Genomic DNA, 22,681 nt, shown 5'->3' on the forward strand with positions numbered 1-22,681 from the left:
GCACATCTGCTGCTACACCACTTGCTAGGTTGCAGCATACTACATAGCCCTTTTGTACTATAGCCCTTCCTTTCAACATCCCTCTGTCCCCTTTTCAGGACACTGTGCTCAGGGGAGCAGTCCTGGGGCTCAACTGGTCCAAGTACTCAGTTTATAGTTGGCAATAATTCACAGTGTGGGTGTGGTTGTGGTGGGAAATTCCATCCATTCTGCCCCCTCCCTACCTGCTGTCTGCCACATAAGGGTCAGCTCAGTCTGGCCTCTCCGGATCATAAAAGGAGGCTGGAACCCTTTTTTACATCAGACTGTCACACAACCAGCATCAGAAATGATGCTGCTTTTCAATCAGATGGCTACTGGTGACAAGAAATGCCAATTACACCTAAAAACTTTGGAACAAACCTTGAAGTCACTATACTATGCTATCCTTATTTGGGCCAGGACCCCAGCAAGTCAATGGGAGTTTTGACTAGGAAGATAGGACTTAACCTTTTGAGTCATTGTCCAGTTTATTCTTAATGAGAAGAGAATTTTTGATTATAAAGTTTGATTGCTAGGCTGAGCAAAATGGGTGGAGTTTGGTGGTTGATCCAGTAGTAAATGGTCACTGACGAGATTTTTTTTTCTACTGTTTCCGCTGCATTGGGTTGAACCTTTGGGGCAAAGAAGTCTGTGGACAGTTTTGGTTGCATGGAAGAAATGAAGCCTTCCAAGGGCAGTGGTTTGTGATGTGCAAAGTGAGCTCTACCTGGAGGTCCCTAACATCACTGTAACAAATGTTAGAGTTGGTTGGACATTTTCTGCTGGAACATTTCTTGGTCAGAAAATGCCAGTTTTTCAAAAGAGAAAAGTTGTGCAGAAATATGTCACCTTTGAAAACTGATTTCCTAAGAAAAATAGGGGAAATAGATTTGATAAGATCAAAACATGCTTCAGAATGAAAAATTTCACATTTCCATTTTGCAATGAATTTTTGTTTTTTTTTTTTATTTTATAATCTATAACTTCATGGCAAAATTTGTTTTCATTCTGTTTGAGAAGGAAAGAAATTTCAAAATCGCTAACACTTCCTCTTTCCCCCTGCACCCTGGAAATGAAAAATCCAGTTCCCACACAACTCTAGTAAATACAGAGATTTCTAAGAGGGACAACCTCAACAGAGCTTCATGAGCCTGGCCAACAGGGGGGGATCTCTTTCTCTCATCTGGCAGAGCTACTGCTGAAGGGGTCTCCAGAACTGAGCAATGTATGCTTTGGATCCTGGTTATATCAGGCACTGCCTTAGTAGCTGTGTTCAGTTGAAGCACTTGTGCTGACAGCCCTCTGGTATGAATAAGAAGAGGCTGGTGACAGGGTATTTTCCTTGACTCTGAAACTTTCTCTTCCCTCCCTCCCCCCCCTCCCGCCCCCTCCCCCTCCCTGGTAACTTAGTCTAACAGAGTCTGCACTTAATCAGCTTTAGAGTACACTGTAAAACTAACCTGCTTTTCCAGTGTATGGTCAGGTGGGTGATGGAGTGGGGAGCAGAGAAGTTTAGTTGGACGGGCTTGGAGATCTCTTGATGTTTCTGGTTGTTTTTCTTAATTAGTTGTACTGTACAACTTATACAGCATCTGGAGCCAAGGTCAGGTCTAGTCCTTTTTAAATTTAAAAATAACAGGATTTATTTTTTAAAGAGAAGAATGAACAGGCAGGCTGCACAAACAACAAGCTCATGGAGTAGCCAGTCGGACATTTATATGAGGGCGTAATCAAAGAGGGACAAAATTGGGAGGGGTCCTCAATCAGGATTGCTGCTCAAACTAAAAAACTCCCTTCCCCCATAACGAAGCTTGGGTGCTGCAACCATTCTCAGATAGCAGTTTAATAGCTCTTTGCTAGCAGAGGAAGTGCTAGCCCACTAGGGGACCCTAAGCAGGAATGGTTTCCGCCTCCCTCAACACATAATAAAAAGTGAAGGGCGGGGGAGTGAAGGAGGGTGGAGCTACTCAGGGCCCTAAACAATTGTTTGGTTTGTATATGCCTCATGCTGACTCTTTTTGCTAGTAAGTGGCAACCATTATATCACTGAGCAGGAATATAATTTAAAACAGATTTCAGAGGTAGTCGTGTTAGTCTGTATCAGCAAAAAAAAATGAGGAGTCTTTGGTGCCACAAGGACTCCTCATTTTTATTTAAAACAAAGTTACTAACTAGGCTTCACAGTATTTTTCCTGCCAGAGTTTCACTTGTGCTTTAGCACTCTGTGTTCTAGATGTTCAGGCAGGTGCCAAGGTTGCAGCAAGATACCAGTTCGGCCTGTCGATTTACCAGAGGTCTGCAGTGTTACAGCTCCTTGTTAGTGAGGAACTCTCAGGAGGCTATGGCTGCCAGTGACCCCAAGGGATGGAGTCTGAAATGAAGCATTGTAACAAAAGCGAATAGCAAGGACAAGCCAGCTGCCTCTATAGTATGACAGTTATAGTGCAGCATGGCAACATTCAGTATTCTGCCTTCAACAGAATTAAAATCAAGTCTTGATTTATATCAGCAAATCTGTTAGGATTCCTTCTAGGTAACCAATTAGCCAGTAGACAATGCCTGGCAAGGACTTCTGCGCAGTCATGATCTGAGATCCATTTTTTTAAGAAACTGGTGTCTTCCATATGTTCTGTAGCAACATCTGATGTCTACTGGGGTGCTTGAAACTTGCTCCCATGTATCCTCCTCTTCCAGTCTGAGTCTAATGAGCTTCACAACTTGGTAAAAGGCTGTTTTCTTCAGTCAGGCTTCTGGGTGACTATTACTTTGTTTTTGTTTTCTATTCCATTTTTACTTCTGGTTAGAAGACTGTCTTGGACCAGATAGGGTGGGTGCTGATAAAAGGCCAGACTGCTTGTTTGAGTTAGTTTTGAACCAGAAGTTATGTACTTGCTCCAGGAATCACTGGGTGAGGGTCTATAGATTGCATTATGCAGGAGGTCCTTTCTGGCCTTATAGAATTAATAGCGTTTAGGTTCTTTATAACTGCTGTCAAGTGCTTTTGTGATAGTTGAAGCTGCCTAGGAACAATCTTCATCTTGTACAACTGCGTTTTGAATGGGGACAGCTGCTTCAGTGGGAATGACAGGCTATCCACAAGGATGTCTCTAGGGATTTTTCTGTATCCAGTACACAGCAATATATATTGAATGCCATACTGTGTATAGGTTCCAGTCCTGCAATGGTCTGCATGTGGAATGCCTATTGAGAGACCTCAACCACAGCTGTTCCAACGGCTCTGGGGAGCACATGCTGGTGTGACAGTTCTTTCACCTTCTTATGTGGTATAGTGGGTGCACCCACATGGCAGCTCAGTTTTGTATGGCTGGTGTGGAGAGGGTTATGCACACACAACTGGGAGTTCATCATCTGCGCTGAGCTTTCACAGTCCATGCACTCCTTGAGTTCTACTTCCAAATGTGGTAGTACCTCCACAGATGCTCAAGGGGGAAGGATCCCTGCTCCATCCCCAGCCTTGTCACCCACACAGGGTTAACCATAATCTGTCCTAAAGAAATTAATCCTGTACATACAGAAGGGATGATTGCATAGATCAGCTATGAAGCCAGACTCTGTATGCATTGACTAATTTGTCATTTGAGTTGGGCACACAGGTTATTACGTATTCTTTTGTTTTCAGAACAATACCATTTTTCAGTTTCAAATATCTTCTGGTTATTGTATACTAAACTTATCTTCCTCATTGTTTTGAAATACATTAAATACTTATTGCATATAGTGGAATAATTATGGTTTGTTTGTTTTTTACATTTATTTATCTAGGTTTTTCTATCAAGTTCATCTCCATAATAATTAATAAACCTTAATGAATTTAGCCTCACGCAACCCTTTTTAAGGTACAAAAGTATCATTATTCACATTTACAGATGGAGAAAGTGAGGCACAGAGAGGTTAAATGACTTACCCAAGGTTACACAGGATGTCTGTAACAAACCAGGGAATTTTCAGGCTCATGCCTTAACCTCAAGATCATCCTTCCAAAAATATAATTCTGAATTATATATGAACGTATTATACTCTACAAAATGTTCACTGCCATACCACAACATGTAATAGGATAAATACTGCTCTCTATAGCACTCGTAGGAACCTATGGAATTTGATGTGGCTGCATAGGTGTAACTGAGGGCAGAATTTGGCCCATTGTTTATAGAGAAAGGTCAGATTCTCTCAACAGATAAAAACAGGAGAGTGCCTGTAGCTGGAGTTAATTGCTAAATAGAATTTGATTGGTCTTAGTTAATTCTCCATTGTCCCATGCCACCCTTTTAGAGACTTGAAAAAACAAATTACATTTATGTTGGTATCTCTTCTGTACTTTTCTGCTTGGGAATAAAAGCAAGGGTCTGAGAATATAATGCAGATTGTTAAAAGCTGGCCAGCTCCAGCATGCACAGTGTTAGTGCACTAACCTTTTCAATTCTGGAGGAGAGATGAAAACAAAGTCAGTGAAGGAAGACGGAATAGCTAGTTTTAGCTCATCAGCCAGTTTTTTTTATGGAGCTCTTTCTATTTGCAGTCATACACATCTCTTTCCTCCAAAAGAAACTCTCAAACTGAATACAAGTGGCAGTCAGCAGGTATGCCTTTAGGCCCCTTGAGCTGCTCTGTTCACCTCTGACCAAATGATAATAGTCCCTTATAGTACTAAGAATGCCTATCACTTATTAGTAATATAATCATGACCTGTGCAGAATTAACTACTGTGTTAGTTTTCTCGTAATATATCAGCCCTGTTGGCCAGCCAGGGAAGTGGAAAGGGTTGTCTCTTCATCTCAGTGTCATACAGGTAACCCTATTTCTACATTCCTAAGATCTGTAACGTTAGCGTTCTGAATCTCATGCTATTTGTGATTGGCTGTGCATACACTATCTGTGCATATACCCAGCAAGAATCAGTTGTAACACATGTGGTTGGAATCCCTCCAACAGTAGCCTGCTCTGACAGACTGATTGCAAAATAGATTTTTTTCATGCTTTCATTTCCTTTTACCTGCCCCTTTCTCTTCTTCCCAGCCCTGGAAGAAAAGATGTGAATGTGTACTTGGGAGGGTGGATAGCGACATAGCTTTACTTGTGGCTCAAGACTTTGCAGTTAAATTGGTTTCTGGCTCAAATGTCTGAGTTTTTCCTCTACATAAGAACATAAGAATGGCCATACTGAGTCAGAACAAAGGTCCATCTAGCCCAGTATTCTGTCTCCCTGGCCAACTCCAGGTGCTTCAGAATGAATGAACAGAACAGATAATCATGAAATGGACTATCCCATGTCTCTCATTCCCAGCTTCTGGCAAACAGAGACTAGGGACACTATCCCTGCCCATCCTGGTGAATAGCCATTGATGGACCTATCCTCCATGAATTTATCTAGTTCTTTTTTGAATGTTCTTATAGTCTTAGCCTTCACAACATCTTCTGGCAAGGAGTTCCACAGGTTGACTGTGTATTGTGTGAAGAAATACTTCATTTTGTTTGTTTTAAACCTGCTGCCTATTAATGTCATTTGGTGACTCCTAGTTCTTGTGTTATCAGAGGGAGTAAATAACACTTCCTTATTTACTTTCTCCGCATCCAGCATGATTTTATAGACCTCTCTATCATATTGCCCCTTAGTTGTCTCTTTTCCAAGCTGAAAAGTCCCAGTCTTTTAAATCTCTTAATATATATTCCCTAAGGTGGCTAGATGTTCACTATTCCCCAAAAGTCTCTGTAGTTGGGCTTTAAAAAGGACTGGGTAATTTTGTGACTCTTAATGAACTAAGCCTAGATTTCATGCTTGAGGGGATCAGATGATTGATGATAATTCTAAGCACTTGTAAGTGCTATATGCTGCAGCACTTTAGATGTTCCAAGTGCTGCAGCTGTACAAACATTAACTAATCCGTATAATACCCCTATCCGTTAGGTAGAGTGTTATTTTCCTCATATCTAAATGGAGAAATTGAAACACAGAGGTTAATTGACCTTTTCTAAAGCCATACGTTAGAACTCAGGAGTTCCTGGCTTCCAGCTCTGTGCTTAGTCCACTACCTCTTGTAACTGCCTGTGTGCCAAGTTTTCCCTCCCTTCCTGATGCATGCAGTTGATTAGGTAGATTATATTTTCGATGCTTTTAGTCTATTGGTAGCTTCTAGATGTCAGGGATGATTCCACAGAACACTTCCACTGTCCAAGGTGGGTGCAGTAATAGAATACGGAACAGAAGCCATGAAGGAAAAGAATTTGGTACAGGGCATTAACTCTTCACAGTTAGAGGCATAATTTACCTTTATGTTTTCAAAGCATACTGCCAGATTTGCACAGCAAAATCTGGCAATGTTACCCCTTTTTTAGTACAAGTCTCCTAATAACTGACCAGGGCTCAAGAGTGACCTGACTTCTTAAATAGCTTTCAAGCGTAGCTGACTGTCCTGTATACGCTGCTGGTGGCTGATTCTTTTGGTTTGTGCTTCCAACCTGAATTGTGATGTAGCAGCATCTTGCTGGCACTTGCAGAGTTGCTTTTGAAAGGCAGCCTAAGGCTTCGTGGCACAAAGACATCTGGCAGTATCCCAGATTTAAAAGTCTGTGTGTGCAACTGATGGGTTGATGTGATTTCAACCCCTTCTGTGTAACAAACAGAACAGGCTAATATAAGATCTGAGGATACAGCTGCTGGATTTGACTTTTCTCTCTCTCTCACTGTCCCCTAACAATATCTGTCACATGGAGTTCTTTCCAGATCCAAGAGAGGGGACGTCAGCTCTAGGGTCTGGAAGTGAAACCAAAGCATATTTGTGCATGCATCTGTATGCGTACATTTATTTACATGAAAGGATATAATGGCTAGGAGAGCAGGGCTTTCATGTACAGGACCACACAAGACTTTATGTATGTAGATGCAATTGACAGGAATCTTCCTAAAAAATAAAAAGGCAGATGCAAAAAAACTTTGCACAAAATTTGGGCTGGTTACTGTGAAAGGGTGGTCTGCCACCGAGGACAGGAGTGACTCATAGTCAGCCCACCCTGTCACCTGGCACAGTCCTTTAAGGCAGTGGTTCTCAACCAAGGGTATGGATATCCCTAGGGGTACACAGAGATCTTCCAGCGGGTACATCAACTCATCTAGCTATTTGCCTAGTTTTACAACAGGCTATATAGAAGGCACTGGCAAAGTCAGTGCAAATTAAAATTTCATACAGACAATGACTTGTTTATACTGCTCTATGTACTATATATACACTGAAATGTAAGTACAATATTTATATTCCAATCAATTTATTTTATACTTATACAGTAAACAATTTTTCAGTAACAGTGGCCATTACACTTTTGTATTTTTATGTCTAATTTGGTAAGCAAGTAGTTTTTAAGTGAGATGGAATTTGGGGTTGTCATAAACAGATAGCTAAGGGTTAATGTTTCTTTTACCTGTAAAGGGTTAACAAAGGGAACCAAACACCTGACAAGAGGACCAATCAGGAAACCGGATTTTTCAAAGCTTAAGGGAGGGAATTGTGGTTTTTTCTTGGTCTTGGTTTCTCTGTTCGTGCTCTTCAGCTATGAGAGGGTCATTCCAGTCCTTCTATCTTCTGTTCCAGTTGTAAGTACAAAGTTAGCAAAAGTATAGTCTTTAAATGTTTTGCTGTATTTGCATCTGTGTATCTGGCTGGTGGAGTCTTAGTGTATTTGCGTAATATACTTTAAATGTATGTTTTGGTAAGGCTGTTATCCCTTTTCTATTGTTTCATTTTCTATAAATTGAAAACCCTATATCTATCATCTAGATACAGAGAACTGTTATTCTATTCTCTTTCTTTTTTTATATAAAGTTTTCTTTTGAAGCTTGTTTGTAGTTTTCTCTCTGGTAGGCTAAGGAACGAAGAGGGAAATTCTCTTTGTTTAGATCTAGGAGGGTAGATCTCTGCAGCACCAGGAATTGTGGAGGGAAGAGAGATAGAATCTTTCTGTTTCCTTGTATTTGGTTGTCTCTTTGTGGAAAGAAGAACATGCTCTTGGTATGTGATGTAAAGGTTGCATCATAACTCTCAGGTTAGCCAGAGAGGAAATTCTGGTGGGAGAGAGGTGGGGAATGGTTTATTCCTTGTGTAAGACCAGAGTCGAGTCTTGGGGTCCCCAGGGAGGCTTTGGGAACCAGAGTGAGCAAGACACTGAAATCTTGGCTGTGGCGTGATATCAAATCTAAGCTGGTAATTAAGCTCAGAGGGGTTCATGCTAGCTTCTCAGGTTATGAACGCTAAGGTTCAAATCTGAGTAGGAAGCTATGACAGGGGTATGCAAGACAAATCAGACTCCTCAGAGGGGTACAGAAGTCTGGAAAGGTTGAGAGCCACAGACCTACAGGGTTCAGAAGGCTACAGCAGATAAATATAGAAACCTTAAAGCAGGGTTTCTCAAACAGGGGTCGTTACTTGTGTAGGGAAAGCCCCTGGTGGGCCGGGCTGGTGTGTTTACCTGCCCCATCCACAGGTCTGGCCGATCGCGAATCCCATTGGCCCAGAGCAGCGAACCACGGGCAGTGGGAGCTGTGATCAGCCGGACCTGCAGATGTGGCAGGTAAACACCCGAGCTCGGCCCGCCAGGGGCTTTCCCTACGCAAGCAGCAACCCCTGTTTGAGAAACCCTGCCTTAAAGTCTTGAAAATGAATGGTGCTTTGGGAAGGAAACTGGACACCACCTTTAAGGGCCTGAAACCTTGCAGACAAGGCAGGATGAGGTCCCCTCTCACCCAACCAACTGGGAAGGAGTTGGGAGCAGCATAAAGGATGTCTCTTTCCCCATAGCAGATAGGCACTGGCAGGAGAAGGCTGCCTACACCAGTTGACCCCTCCAGAGTCGAAGGCTAATTGGGAAGGATGTTCAGCTGAAGGGAATTGGCAAAAGCCTTGCACCTGACTTGAATCACAACCCTAGCCCCAGGAAAAGGGCCGGGGAGGGAACTACTGCTTGAAGGAGAGGAAGAGGCCTGGGTAATAACCTGGCTCCAGAGGGAGGGCAGAATGGGAGCTTCTGATTCATGGAAAGTAAGACCAGTTAACCTGAGCCAAAGAGGCCTGAGGCATAACCTTAGCTCCTGAGACAAGGTTAAATGGGAAACTCCTTCTCAGAGGGGAGAAAGTCTGACTAGCCCCACGTAAGAGATGAAGGAGTTATTTGCATCACCCCGCTACTGTGGGCAGCTAAGAGGGAGTTCTGCTGTAGCTGCCTAATAAGTGGTGAGGAACCATAGATTTCAGGGAGGGCTAGTAAAATACAAGACGTGGGGAAAGATGTTGAGAAGCCATGTAAAGGGTAGGCTCAACCTTTTGTGTAGTCGCAGCATAGCACTGGGAGAGAGCACTCTAAAAAACCCACCCCCACGTGGCTCCCAGCGCCGGTGCACTGTCTACACTGGCACGTTACAGTGCTGAAACTTTCGGTGCTCAGGGGTGTGTTTTTTCGCACCCTTGAGTGAGACTGCTGCAGCGCTGTAAAGTGCCAGTGTATACAAGCCCTAAGTGTGCTCAGATTCCGGAGGCCTGTTTGTCTCTTGATATGTAGCATCAGTTAATGCTAATGGGAGCGATGTCCCCATGTGTATGCCAGAATTAGCAGATGCCTGCATCACAGCACATGGAGGAAAACTTTTTTCCAGACATTTGTCATAGGTTGCATATTAGGTATATAAAGGGGCAGTCCTCCTTCCCCAGCCTAGACAAGCGTAGAAACCTAGGATAGTCAGGAGTCAGGAATGGTGAAAGTGTGAAGAGGGCAAGATTAGCAGGTGTCAAATGAGTTGTCTGTGATAACAGAATGTGTGGAATGTAAGATCCCAGAAAAGCAAAGGAGGTCTATATCAACTGGAGTTGGGACTTATGGGAGAAGACTGTTAAACCCTTCAGATAGTAAAATCCTTGGGAAACTGACTTGTTTTTGTTTTTTGCTTTTTGGTCTTGTACATGCCTATTCCCTAAGTGAATTAGGAAAACAAAGACTCGATGCATGAATTGTGGGGTGAAATTCTAAGGCCTGTTATCCATGAGGTCCGATTCAATGATCATAATGATCCCTACTGGTCTTAAAAATGTATCAGAATTAATGGATTTGAGCTCCTAAATCACATAGGTCAGGGGTGGCCTGTCATAAGGTATATTTCCCAAATCTGATCCTTAGCGTCCAAAATTTGGGTACCTGCATGAAACCTCTAAGCTTAATTACCAGCTTAGATCTGATAGCCTGCCACCACCCAAAAATATAGTGTTTTGGGGCACTCTGACCTCCCCAACCTTCCCTGGGGACCCCAAGAACCCAAATCCCTTGGATTCTTAAAACAAGGAGAAATAAACCATTCCCCCCCCCCCCCCCAGACTTTCCCTGAGAGAGACAGTATTCCTGGCACAGAGAGAAATTAGCCTCTCTCTCCCCCTTCCCTCCTCCCCCACCAGTCCTGGTGTTTACACCCACTCTCCTGGGATAAAACAAGGGAAACAAGGAAAGATCAATCAGGTTCTCTAAAAGAAATCTTTTAATAAAAGAAAGGAAAAAGTAAAGAATTATCTCTGTAACTTCAAGATGTAAATATTACAGGGTCCTATAGTTTACAGACAAAGGAAGAAACCCTTCCTCCAGTACCAATACAAATCAAAATATTCCCAGCAACTACACATATAAAAGTTAACCAGCCAGATCCACATGTGCAAATAGAGTAAAACAAACAATTAAAAAGCCTAAATCGCCTGTTCTACTTACTATTTGAACAGAACTTTAGAGAGCCTGTAGTAATGTCTGGTCCCTCTCATACCCCCGAGAAAAGACACACACACAGAACAAAGGACCCACACCCAAAACTTCCTTCCACACAGGGTTGAAAGTATCTTGTCTCCTGATTGGTCCTCTGGTCAGGTGTTTAGTTCCCTATTTGTTAACCCTTTACAGGTGAAAGAGATATTAACCCTTAGCTATCTGTTTATGACATGGCCAACCTGTGGCTCCTTGCATAGGTGCTGACTCCCGGGCTGGAGCTAAAGGTGCCAACTTTCCACTGCTCAACCCCAGACCCTGCCCCTACCCCACCCCTTACCCGAAGGCCCTTGCCCCTTCCTGCCCCCTCCCTTGAGCCTGCTGCACCCTTGCTCCTCCTCCCTCCATCCCAGAGCTTCCCGTACTCTGCGAAACAGCTAATTGCGGCAGGCAGAAGGCATGGGGAGGGAGGGGGAGGTGCTGATTGGCAGGGCTGCCGGTGGACAGGAGGTACTGGGGGTGGGGGGCACTGATGGGAGGCTGCTGACATGTTACTGTGGCTCTTTGGCAATGTACATTGGTAAATTCTGGCTCCTTCTCAGGCTCAGGTTGGCCACCCCTGACATAGGTGCTCATCAAAATCCCACCCAGGGTCCTTGATTCACAGATAATGAAATGTATCGGTACTTGGGGTACTCTTAGTGAATTGTTAGTTAAGTTCGGTGTAATGTCTGAAACTAACCTGAGAGACTGTTTTAGCTCAATAGCAAGAAAATAATCCAGTTTCCCCTGCTTTTAAATAATTGATGTATCGTGACTATTGTAAAATACATGTGAAGTGTGGAAATGGCATGGGGATAGAGAAAAGTATTTTATGTATCCATCAGGGAAGAACAGCAAGGAGGCTGGAAAGGCCTCTGCTGATTCCTGTTGAGAATCAATGAGTCGTCAGTCCCACAGGCATTTTTATCTGGATGAGCCCTAATGCACATTGTCAGGCTCTACATATTAAATACATCCAGCGTTTTGATTTTATTCAGATCAATGCACTTCAAAGCTGTAGCTCTCTCAGGGAAGGAAGTCCCTGCTTTATTAATGCCAAGCCTGGTATCACTTTCATTCCTGTCACCATGAAATCAAGGTTTATACAGTTTCTGCAGGAGACTAAAAGACCAACAGACTGTCTGAGGTGCCATCAAATCCAAGGCTGGATTGATGGGCGGAAAAAAAAAAACAGCCTGGGGCCTTTAAACAGTGGTGGGTCCCTTTTACAGCTTTGCCTATTAAATTTATGGAATGCTTATTTGCATAAACTTCCCAGTTTGCACTGCTGCTGCCTGCTTTCCTTTGATCTGATGTGCGGGAGTGCCCTCAGCATACATACAAGTATTAGTCTTAATGGGAGCATTAGTGTCAATATTGCAAAGCAAGCCTTGAGTTTGCAAAGGCCCCTTTTACTCTAGGGAGATAAAGAATGGAGACAGTCTGCTAGTTCCACAGACTCTTAATATGGAGATGTCTCTGTACTTTCCAAGGATTAACACTGGATTTCTTTGCCCGGCATTGCTTGCTCTCATTGAGCTGTCTCTGGCTTTGCTGATAAGTAGGTTATGGTGTGGAAAACAGCAGGGCCTCAGAAGGCCTTCCTAAGTAATGGACTATAGAGCTCCCTGTGATGCCACCTCTCGCAATTTTATTATAAGTCTCATGATCTTCTGTGCATGTTCTTAAAGCCTCAGCTCCTGTAACTGAGCGATTACATGACAACCTCAGATTTCATTTTTAAAAAAAGTTTCTAGTCTTCATGGCTGAGGAGAGAATCTTGAAAATGTGACCCCCTGTGACCCTAAAGGGCTCCAAAACCCAAAGGCAATTAAGAAATAACTTTGGATTCTTTGTCTTAACAATTAGGCATTTTAAAAAAAATCTCATGATTGTGATCTTGAGCCCTGACTCATGATTTTTGAAACTCAGGGTTGGTAATACTAGTCACCTGATAGTAATTGTTGGATTCCCAAAAGTGTCTTTCTCTATTCCTTCGGAAAGTGGACAGGCCACATTCTGTGCTCTTGCAGCAGTGTAATTCCACGGAAGTTCACTCCTGGTTTGTACCAGTATTACAGAGAACAGAACTGGGCCCATTTGGCTGTTTAAAATGTGACTCTATGTTCAAAGATCTGGTATCATCAGGGTTGCCAAAGAAAGAGCACCACCCCCTTGTGGCAAACCTATGCAAGTGACTCTCTTGATCCCAGATGCAGAAGGGTGAGGTCCATTGTTTGCTGATTTGAACATTGCTCACTTGAAGTCATTAGGAGCAGGGTCCTGGATACAGTCTGACATGGGTCCATCAGTTCAATGCCTCCTGCTGGCATATGTAAAAGTATCAGGGGAAACCTTAATGCACTTAGCAGAATTCAGCCAACCTGCTTCTGTTTCCTCTGGGCTCCAGCTCACCCATAGGGATAGTAAGTGGTTTAAGTGAACATGTGTCTGGGTTGGTTTTTTTTAACACGTGTCAAAGTTTAAAGATGGCTTGGATTTTTACTGCTAAATTATGGAGAACTAGCCTGAGACAGTTCAGCGCCCAATCCCTTCTGAAATTCTCTGGGAGTTGGTTGCTTAATTCCCTTAGTAACCTTTGTAAAAACTAGCCAGAACATTTAACTAAATAATAAAGATAATCTGCATCTTTGCATCATGTTCTAATTTCATTAGTCTCTTTCTACTATAATCTTCAATGTAAGCACATGCAGTTGTTCCTGTTGCCTCTTTTTTTTTGTTTCCTTCTGTGTCTCTGTATGTCAGGGTTCCCTCCTCACTCTGAACTGTGGGGTACAGATGTGGGGACCCGCATGAAAGTCCCCCTAAGCTTATTTCTACCGGTTTAGGTTAAAAACTTCCCCAAGGCACAAATTCCTTCCTTGCCCTTGGTATTGCTGCCACTACCAAGTGATTTAAACAAACATTCAGGGAGGGCCACTTGGAGCCCTACCTCCCCAAAAATATCCCCCGCAAACCCCTACACTCCCTTTCCTGGGGAGGCTTGAGAATAATATCCTAACAACTGGAAAACAATCAGGTTCTTAAAAGAAGTTTATTTTAAAAAGATAAAAGAATCACCTCTGTAAAATCAGAATGGAAGATAACTTTACAGGGCAACCAAAAGATTCAAAACACACCAGATTACCCTCTAGGCAAAAATGTAAAGTTTCAGAAAAAAAAACACAGGAATAAACCTCCCTCTTAATCTAGGGAAAATTCACAGGCTAAAACAAAAGATAATCTAACGCATTCCCTTGCTATTACTTACTATTTCTGTAATATTAGATGTATCATTTCAGAGGAGCTGGATTACTTGTTTGGTCTCTTTGTCTCAGAGAGAACAATACAGAGCACAAAGCAAAAACCATCCCTCACAGATTTGAAAGTATCTTCTCCCCTTATTGGTCCTTTTGGAAAGGTTCCAACCAGGTTATTTGAGCTTCTTAACCTCTTACAGGTAAAGGAGAGATTTTATGCTACCCTTAGCTGTATGTTCATGACACTGTATATGTCTGGGTTTTCATGGGTTGTCTTGCTGTCTTTTGGTTTGTCTGATTCCCCCCCCCCCCTTCTGATTTCTTACTCTTTCTCTTTGTCCTTCATTTTTCACTTTCCTTCCTAGAGGGCAAAATTATTTCTGTGGGGGAGGCAGGGTGGTTTTTGTTTGTTTTTTCAATCTTGTAACTTTCATTCAGTTATTTGTAGAGGTTCTCTGCATTTTCCCCTGTAACTTTTCCCCTCAAAGGCCCTGAATTGCAGACTCTGTCTTACCAACTGAGGAAACACAGTTCTTGACACAGTTCTGTTTTGAACACCAGTGAGAGGGGGGTTGGTCAAGAATGGCCTGAAGATCTCCCTAAACCCTCCTTTCTCTGTCAGCTCCAGAGCACCTTGCATTTCCACTAGGATCCAGCTGTTCAGCTGCTCCAATTTTATGAGTTGTTTGGGGCTTGTCTTCGCTACCACGCTACATCAGCGCAGCTGTGCCAATGTAGCACATCTGTTGAAAATGCTATGTTGACGGGAGAGCACTCTAATTTATGTCTGTAAAGCATTTTGGGACCTGCAGATGGAAGTCTGTCCAGAACTGAAGTTTGAATCTTTGCCGTTCCAACCTCTGGTCTTCTATAGAGCATTCTCTGTGTCAAATCTGTCCTAGCCATAATTGGCAAGCTTTTTGCAGCTCCATACCCTAACCCTGCCACTGTTTGGAGAAATGGGTGTTGACCATAAGTTTAAATTTATGATTTTATGCAAATATGCAAATAATCTCACTGAATAATTTACATAATATGACCAACACATTACTTGGCAGCTGTTGGGTGGACCTTGACTGTTTAGCTCATAGAATATTTGGACCCTGGATATTGTTCCCCTCCTGCTGAATGCAATCAGTGGAGTTACGCAAAGACCAAATGGGGCTTGTGAACTCTTCATGGATGTTGCACGTTGACTTCAGCTGAAGTTGTGGCTAGGAGCTGCAGGATGTGGGGGCCCAGTGAAAATGAAGCCCTGTTCTGATGTACTCGTCTGTAGAGCTAAAGAACAAAGGCAAGTACGTACAGTGTCGGTGTAATGCAGAATAGATTGTTTTTGATGTTTTCCGGTAAGCAGGGTGCTTGTTGGCCTTTTACTTATGTATGCAATTACTGATCTTTCTTTCATCTTAGATAAACCCTTCTCTGTAGCTGGGCTAATGGTAATCAATATATTGATATGGCAGAGCTACAATTACCTTTATTTAAAAAAATGGATTTCAATTACTTCGTTAATTATGCTAATCTCAGGCTGATGAAAACATCCCCTCAAGGTACACTCTTTTCCTAATGGTTTTATAAAGAAATGAGCACACCTCTTGTCATTTTCCCACACACACTTTTACAGATGGAGTTGGAGGTCAAATCCTTCCTGAATTTCTAGACCCTTGGTCGGCAACCTTCCTGACACAGTGGGATTGTCTTCCTTTGGAATGTATCAACAATACATTGATTTTGGAGGGTTCAGTAAGTGGCACAGATGCAGCCCCAGAGCACTGTCTCCACAGAACTCCAAGCCCACGCCAGTCCAAGGAGAAGGAGACCAGTAAATGAGACCAATCTATGTCTTCCGTGTGGCAGCGCAGAATAACTAATTTCTTTTTCCTTGTTTCAGGGTGCCAGTAAGCACCACTGCATCTCCATTACTAGATGACAAGCATTCTGTAGTGTAGGATACTTTTATTTATTATTTTAAATTCTTTCACTCTGTTTTGTTATTTCCTGTTGTTGATCCATGCAGATTAGGTAATGTTACTTTGTCCTTTGCTTAGAAGATGTCAGGCTTGTAGAGGAGATAAGAGCTATACAAGGACCAAGTAGCTGGTAAAATTTTCAAACATGGAGCTGCAAGTTTCATGGGACTTTGGTTCCTAAGTCACTTAGGTGCTTTCAAAAATTTTACCCATCGTGATTATTATCAATAGCCACAGGCTTCCTCTAATGGCTGATAGCAGTGATGGCAGGAAATGAATGCTTTAGCAGTGGAACAGGGGACAACGTCCCAAAAAGCTGCAAAGATATAAAATGGTATATTACACTGTTGATATTGAAATTAGATTTCTGCTGACCCTCCACTGTCTGCCATCTGATGCCAAATACTCCAAGCAAATGTACCAAATTATGCAGTTTTCCATATGTTGTAATTGGACTCTGTCCATATGTGAACTGCACATTACCATAACCAACACTAAACTTGGACCTTGGTGGTCTGCAGACAGCTACTCTGCTCCAATGTCCCTCATACTAGAATGTGGGTAGACTGTGTCATGTAGAGTAGTTATATATTCATTCCAGTTCTCTTTCTGTATTATGCAGAGAAATGACACATGCACCTCTGCCCAAGGGAGGCCCATGCAATGCCCTTCTATTAAGCTACCCATACTCTTCAAGAAAGCTTTCTCTCACCTTTCTGCCACTGTGGTTACCACCTGGGATAACATCTTTGCTAACACAGAGATTTGTTGTTACTATTGTGGTAGGACAGTGGCAATCAGAAGGTTGAGTCTGAACTGTGAGGTGGAATGGTTCCATTTTACTAGATGTGAAAGCTATGGGGATGATCTGTAATAATTTAAGCATAGTGTATGTAACCTGATTGTGGTGTGTGGGTGTGTAGCTATATTAAATGACTGGAATATTTACCATATGCATATGTTGATTTAGTTCCATAGCAGGGCAGTTAGGAAATTAGCAGGAAGGCAAGACAATGTTTCTAGATAAGTAACCTCCTAGTAAACAAGGCAGGGGTCATTAAGGAGCAATACTTGAGCTCTTAGCTGGAAGCTCCTTCCAGTCACCAGTAAAGATACAAGGCTTATTTTACCAAGGTTGGGAACCAGAATATCAAGAGTAGGGTGACCAGATATTAAGCGGAAAATATCGGAACCGCCTCAGGGTGGGTTGTTGTTTTTTTTTTTTACACCACCCATCCGGGAGTTTGGCGGCAATTCGGCAGTGAGTCCTTCACTCGTGGACAGTCTTCAGCGGTATTTTGGCGGCAGGTAATAAACCTTGCTGCCAAAGGCAGAAGCACCTGCTGCCAAAATACCGCCAAAGATCATCTGCAACTGAAGGACTCTCCACCGAATTGCCACTGAAGACCAGGACACAAAATATCGGGACAAATAGTGTCCCAACCGTACTCTGGCCAGGACGCGGGACAAATGCCTCAAAATTTGGACAGTCCCAATTTTATCGGGACGTCTGGTCACCCTCATCAAGAGGCAACTAATTGGCTAAAAAATCACCCTCAAGAGAAAGGGAGAGGCAGTTGTCAGAGGCTGTTTGAGAGGAAGAGGCTTATATAGACACAGGGCCTACAGAAGGGGTCTGAAGCAGCTGGGCCTTTGTAACCTTTCAGGGGACAGTAAACCTTAGTAAGATAGATGTGTACAGACTGTTCTGTTTTGAAATCCTTTCTCGGACGCAATATTCCTATTATTAAGATTAAACAATACTTACCTTTAAGAATGCTATCTGGCCACTGTATTAACTACTGGTCAAATCTCCCAAAAGGAAGACTTGCAGCTGCCAAACCCAATTGGAACTGTAGGGAAATCATAGCTGGTGCATGAACGGGGGGAGGAAAGTAGCCTGAGGCCTGGTCTAAGAGTTGGAGAATTGCAGGATTCCAGGGAAATAAAGGCTTGAGGCCAAAGACTTGAGGGGTGCACGCAGAAAGACTTGAGAGGAGTCCAAGGTGCTGCTATTCCTGTAACTGTGATGCAAGGAATGGCCTCCACTGATTTAAGAGGCAGCCGTCACGTTCACTGCTCCAGACGTCTGCTGTAATAAATTCCCTTGTGTTACCTGTTACTGATATCCAAGACATAAACATGATTGACTACCATTATGTTGCTGTTGTATCATTTTTGGTTCTCCACTCATTCCCTACTATGCCTAGACAAGACCCAAAGGTGTATGCTGTGTTAGCAGAGAAGGGGGCCTTGCAAAGTCCCTGTGGAAATCCTATTCCCTGACCCCAGTGTCTCCAGTTGTGAAATAGTGAAGTGATGCCACTAACTCATGTGGCATTAGTTTGCTCTGAAATATTGGATGCATTTTCCGTAAATAACAAGATAGTTTAGTGGCTCAGGAAAAAATCCAGGTGTTTAAATTTCTCCTTGTTCATTACCTGATTGGAAAAGATCAGCAGAGTAATACACCTTATTCCTAAAAGAAGCATTTAAAACTAGAGGACTAAGTTTGCAAAACAGCCTCTATTTGGCCTTTTTAAAAATTGTGCTTCCAATTTTATGTATGCCCCTGAAACGAACTAGCAAATTCGATAATGTAATATCTCTAGTAACTACCTAATATTAATGAAGCTCAAAATCTAGATATGGGGGACACAAAATTGCACATACAGAGCCAAGTACAGGATGAAGCTTCTTTTGAAAACTGGCCCTGGAGTGTCACACGAGCCTTGCTCCAGGATTTTTTTCCCGCTAATGATTGTGTTTAGAACATTTGCTTCTCAAAATTCAGAGTCCCTTTAACAAGCCAGCAGCAAACTGTTGTATTTTTTTCAGTCAGTCCATTTGCTGAAATTCCAATATATCCAATATTTGTCTCATTTCTCTTGCCTCAGAATAGACTCAGATTGTTAGCTGGAATGAAAAAAATTTTTCTTCTCCATGGTGAACAGTGTTGTAGAAATAGCCAAATGTATTATGGAACTCTTTTTTTCCCCTCAACTTCCTCTGAAACACTAACTACTGGGACACCAAATCAATAGACACATTGCTATTTTTAGAGCCCTGTGCAGATGCAAAATTTGTATCCACATCCGATCCACGGATATAAAGCATATATCTGCAGATTTGCAGGGCTCTAGCTATTTCAATCTTTCTATTGTGACTGGAGGAGGAGATGTGTGCAATTCAGTGACACTTGGGGGCAGGAAAAGGCCACGAAGCCTACCTACTTCTACCCACTTGGCCTATGTGCCTTGCTAGCAAGTTGGTGTAGGATATCCTGCATATAAAGTAATGACCCTTCTCCACTTACACAAGTGTTGACTAAACTTTAGGTCTTAGGATGTTCTTTAAAGGCTCAGTGAGTTTTTCTAATATGAAACAATTTATCTGCATCTCACGCAAGTGTCTCTTATTCTTCCACAGGAAAAAAGGTCTATTCCTACTTCTTCCTCAAACATAATTTCAGGGGTGACAACATCTCTCTGGACTAAGCTATAGTGACTCCAAAAGCCCCTCTGGACTGTGAGATATAGGTATTTTGTCTCGCTCGCATTGTGGAGAAATTCTCCATCCTGAGCTTCAGCAATGAATTTCCTCCGAAGGCGCCTCTCGGATAGTAGTTTTGTGGCCAACTTGCCCAATGGCTATATGATGGATCTGCAGCGTCCTGATAACTCCACTAGCTCTCCAGGTTCTCCAGCAACTGAGAGGAAGCAACAGCAGCAGCCATCTCAACCATCACCCTCTTCTTCTTCTGGAACCAGTATCTTCAGTTCCATCTCCAGTGCCATGAAGCAGACCACACAAGCAGCTGCAGGACTGATGGAGCACTCAGCAAGCCCTGCTCCTGTGGCTCAGAAACCCAAGATCCTTTTGGTGATTGATGATGCTCACACGGATTGGTAAGCACACATGTCTACTGACTGCTTTAATGACAGCAGTATTACGGGGGTGTAAGGGACTGCATGGCTCAGGAGATCAGCAACAGGTTATAGATAAATTTGTGTCTAAGTCACCCGTCCATGTCAGTGGTGACCAAAGTCTGGTTGTTTGGTGGCCTGCACAACGTAAATGTGTTGATCTCTTCAGTTCTCAGTGTTGTCAGATGTTCGGCTGCATGTGTGTGTGTTCTCTCTGTGTGCTGTCCCAGCTCTGCACAGACACCTGGCACAGCAGACCTTGAGCCAAACGCCCAATGACCACAAGATCCATTAAGGTAAGATGGCATCCAGCCAGGTTTATTTCCAACAAAGCATGGTCCTAACTCTCTGGATCAATGTCTACAGTTACACTAGCACATGTATGCCCGTGACAATGGAAGCAGCTCAGTCAGTGGTGGGGCTTTACACTACCCCCTTGGCTGGCCAAAGACACTTCCTCTGAGATACATCTTTATACACCAACACAAACAAGTTACGGATTGCCTCTGACATCTCAGGGTGCCACCCATTGTCTTGTACGTGTTGGTTTGATCAAAACATCTCCATCCATCGTGCTGTCATCCTGACCTTATCTTTAGAATGGGTCAGTGTGTTCCTGTTATCTTTGGGGAATGTGCTGGTATCAAGGCATTCTGGTACCACCCTACTGGAATGTGTTTGTATATATATTCTTGTACCTAGCACTACTTAGGAGTGTGTGTTTCTGCAGTATTATCCCTGTTCTTGCCAGTCTCTGTGGGTAGGGCCAGCCTCTTGCTCACAACTTAACTTTGCTTTATATCAGCAAAGGTTTGACTACTTTAGCCCAGGCCTGAGGCCTCATACCAGGCCTCTGATACATGAGTTTATGTTTCAGGCCCTCTTCCTACTTTATTCAGAGAAAAAGGTCCATTGGCGCTAATTAGCAGACTTGTTGACAGTCTCAAAAGAGAGGGCTGTGCTGAGCAGACTGAATTCCTCCTTTGCCCCTAGACCTAGTCCGTGAAGGCACATTGTATAAAGGTATAAATGCACATTGTGGTGTGGTTTGGCGGGCATGCACAACACCATTGTGTTTGCTACACCTGTTCTATGAATAAAGAGAAGACCTCTGTCTCTAGGACTGTCAATGCAGTGCCTTTCACAACATCTACATTCACCAAAAGGTAATTAAAATAGTAAAAACAGACAGACTACTATAAGTGATCATCCCCTCCTTGCTAATCATGATAGCAAACAGCAAAATGTTCAAAGGTTTAGCTAAGCCTCGAAAGGATATGCTTATGCAAACATCATTTGCTGGAAATGTTATTAGAAAGGGTTTTTTCTGTGAGATTTGCCAAGACAGAACACTTTTTCAAGAAGTCTTGGAAGACACCTGAATCCTTCCAAATGCAAGGGAGCTGGCCTATTTGATTGGAGGACATTTCCTTGAAAGTTGGCTGATCTGAAAAGCCTGCCAGCATCCATTTTCACTGTTCTGTTCTGTAAAGACTTTTTACTACACTCATCACCATAATATCTGAGCACCATCCAGTAGTGCATTAAGCTATGTGACTACACATTTGTCCCAAGGCCCTGAGAAGCTGAGCTTTTATCACCTCCATCCCTCTCTCAGTGGCTGTCTGCCTTGGGCAAGCTGGCCAGGAGAGCCAGAGGGTGGCCTGCTTCTTGGTACTAGCCTTCAGGAAGTCATCAAATATCGGCCACTGCCAGCCAGCTTCGGCAGCTGCCAGGGAGCTCTTCACTGCCCTCTGGTTTTGAAGACCCTCTTACAGGAGTGAAGAATATAACCCTGGGGAACATGAGAGTATTTAGGTTATCCAGATTTTGGTTTTATGGCATTGCATTGTACTAGCTCACTTCAGCCCTCATCAGGAAAGTTGTAAATGGCCTTTCCTGCAGGATTTCATCCTCTCCCCCATAACCTCCGCCCTTTAGTTCCCAGCTGAAACTTGGAAGTGATGGTCAAAGATTAAATTGCTTTTGCCTTCTTGTTCTTTGCCTTTTAAATGCCAGAGATAAAGATTACACAAAGTTCCTTCAAGATCATTTTACTTTCAACTCCAGTTAAAGGAATATCTCATTACCTACATTCCGTCTAAATGACTTCTGATAAAGGGCTTATCTCTAAACAGGGGTGGGCAAATCTTTTGGCCCGAGTGCCACATCTGGGTATGGAAATTGTATGAATGCTCATGAAACCGGGGGTTGGGGCACAGCAGGGGGTGAGGGCTCTGGGATGGGGCTGGGGGTGAGGGATTTGGGGTGGAGGGTGCTCCAGGCTGGACTGAGGGGTTTGGAGGGTGGGAGGTGGATCAGGGCTGTGGCAGGGGATTGGGATTCAGGAGAAGGGCAGGGGTGCAGGCTCCAGGTAGAGCTTACCTCAAGCAGCTCCCAGAAGCAGGCGCATGTCTTCTCTATGGCTCCTATGCGGAGGCACGGCCAGAGGGCTTTGCACACTGCCCCATCCACAGGCACCACCCCTGCAGTTCCTGGCCAATGCTGGTGCTTGGGGCAGGGGCAGCATGCAGTGTGGAGCCCCCTGGCTGATCCTCTGCATAGGAGCCAGAGGGAGGACATGCCGCTTCTTCCAGGAGCCACAGCATACGTGGAGCAGGGCAAATCCCCAACCCCGTTCTCCTGCTGGCACGCTGGAGCGGGGTAAGCCCCCAACCCTGCTCCCCGGTGGGAGCTCGAGGAACTGATTAAAAGG

The 22,681-nt window shown here is 43.4% G+C and overlaps 1 protein-coding gene across 1 annotated transcript in view; it reads left to right on the plus strand.

The window, feature by feature from the left end:
* SYN3 (synapsin III) overlaps positions 1 to 22,681 on the plus strand; it is a 290,187-nt gene that overhangs the window by 9,742 nt on the left and 257,764 nt on the right. Inside the window, exon 2 of the mRNA XM_032786144.2 lies at positions 19,469 to 19,947. Coding sequence (XP_032642035.1) covers positions 19,631 to 19,947 — 317 coding nt within the window. The 5' untranslated portion in view covers positions 19,469 to 19,630. The remainder of the gene's footprint in view (positions 1 to 19,468; positions 19,948 to 22,681) is intronic.

This window comes from Chelonoidis abingdonii, chromosome 1, assembly GCF_003597395.2.
Source record: "Chelonoidis abingdonii isolate Lonesome George chromosome 1, CheloAbing_2.0, whole genome shotgun sequence".
In the NCBI taxonomy this organism is placed as follows: domain Eukaryota; kingdom Metazoa; phylum Chordata; order Testudines; family Testudinidae; genus Chelonoidis; species Chelonoidis abingdonii.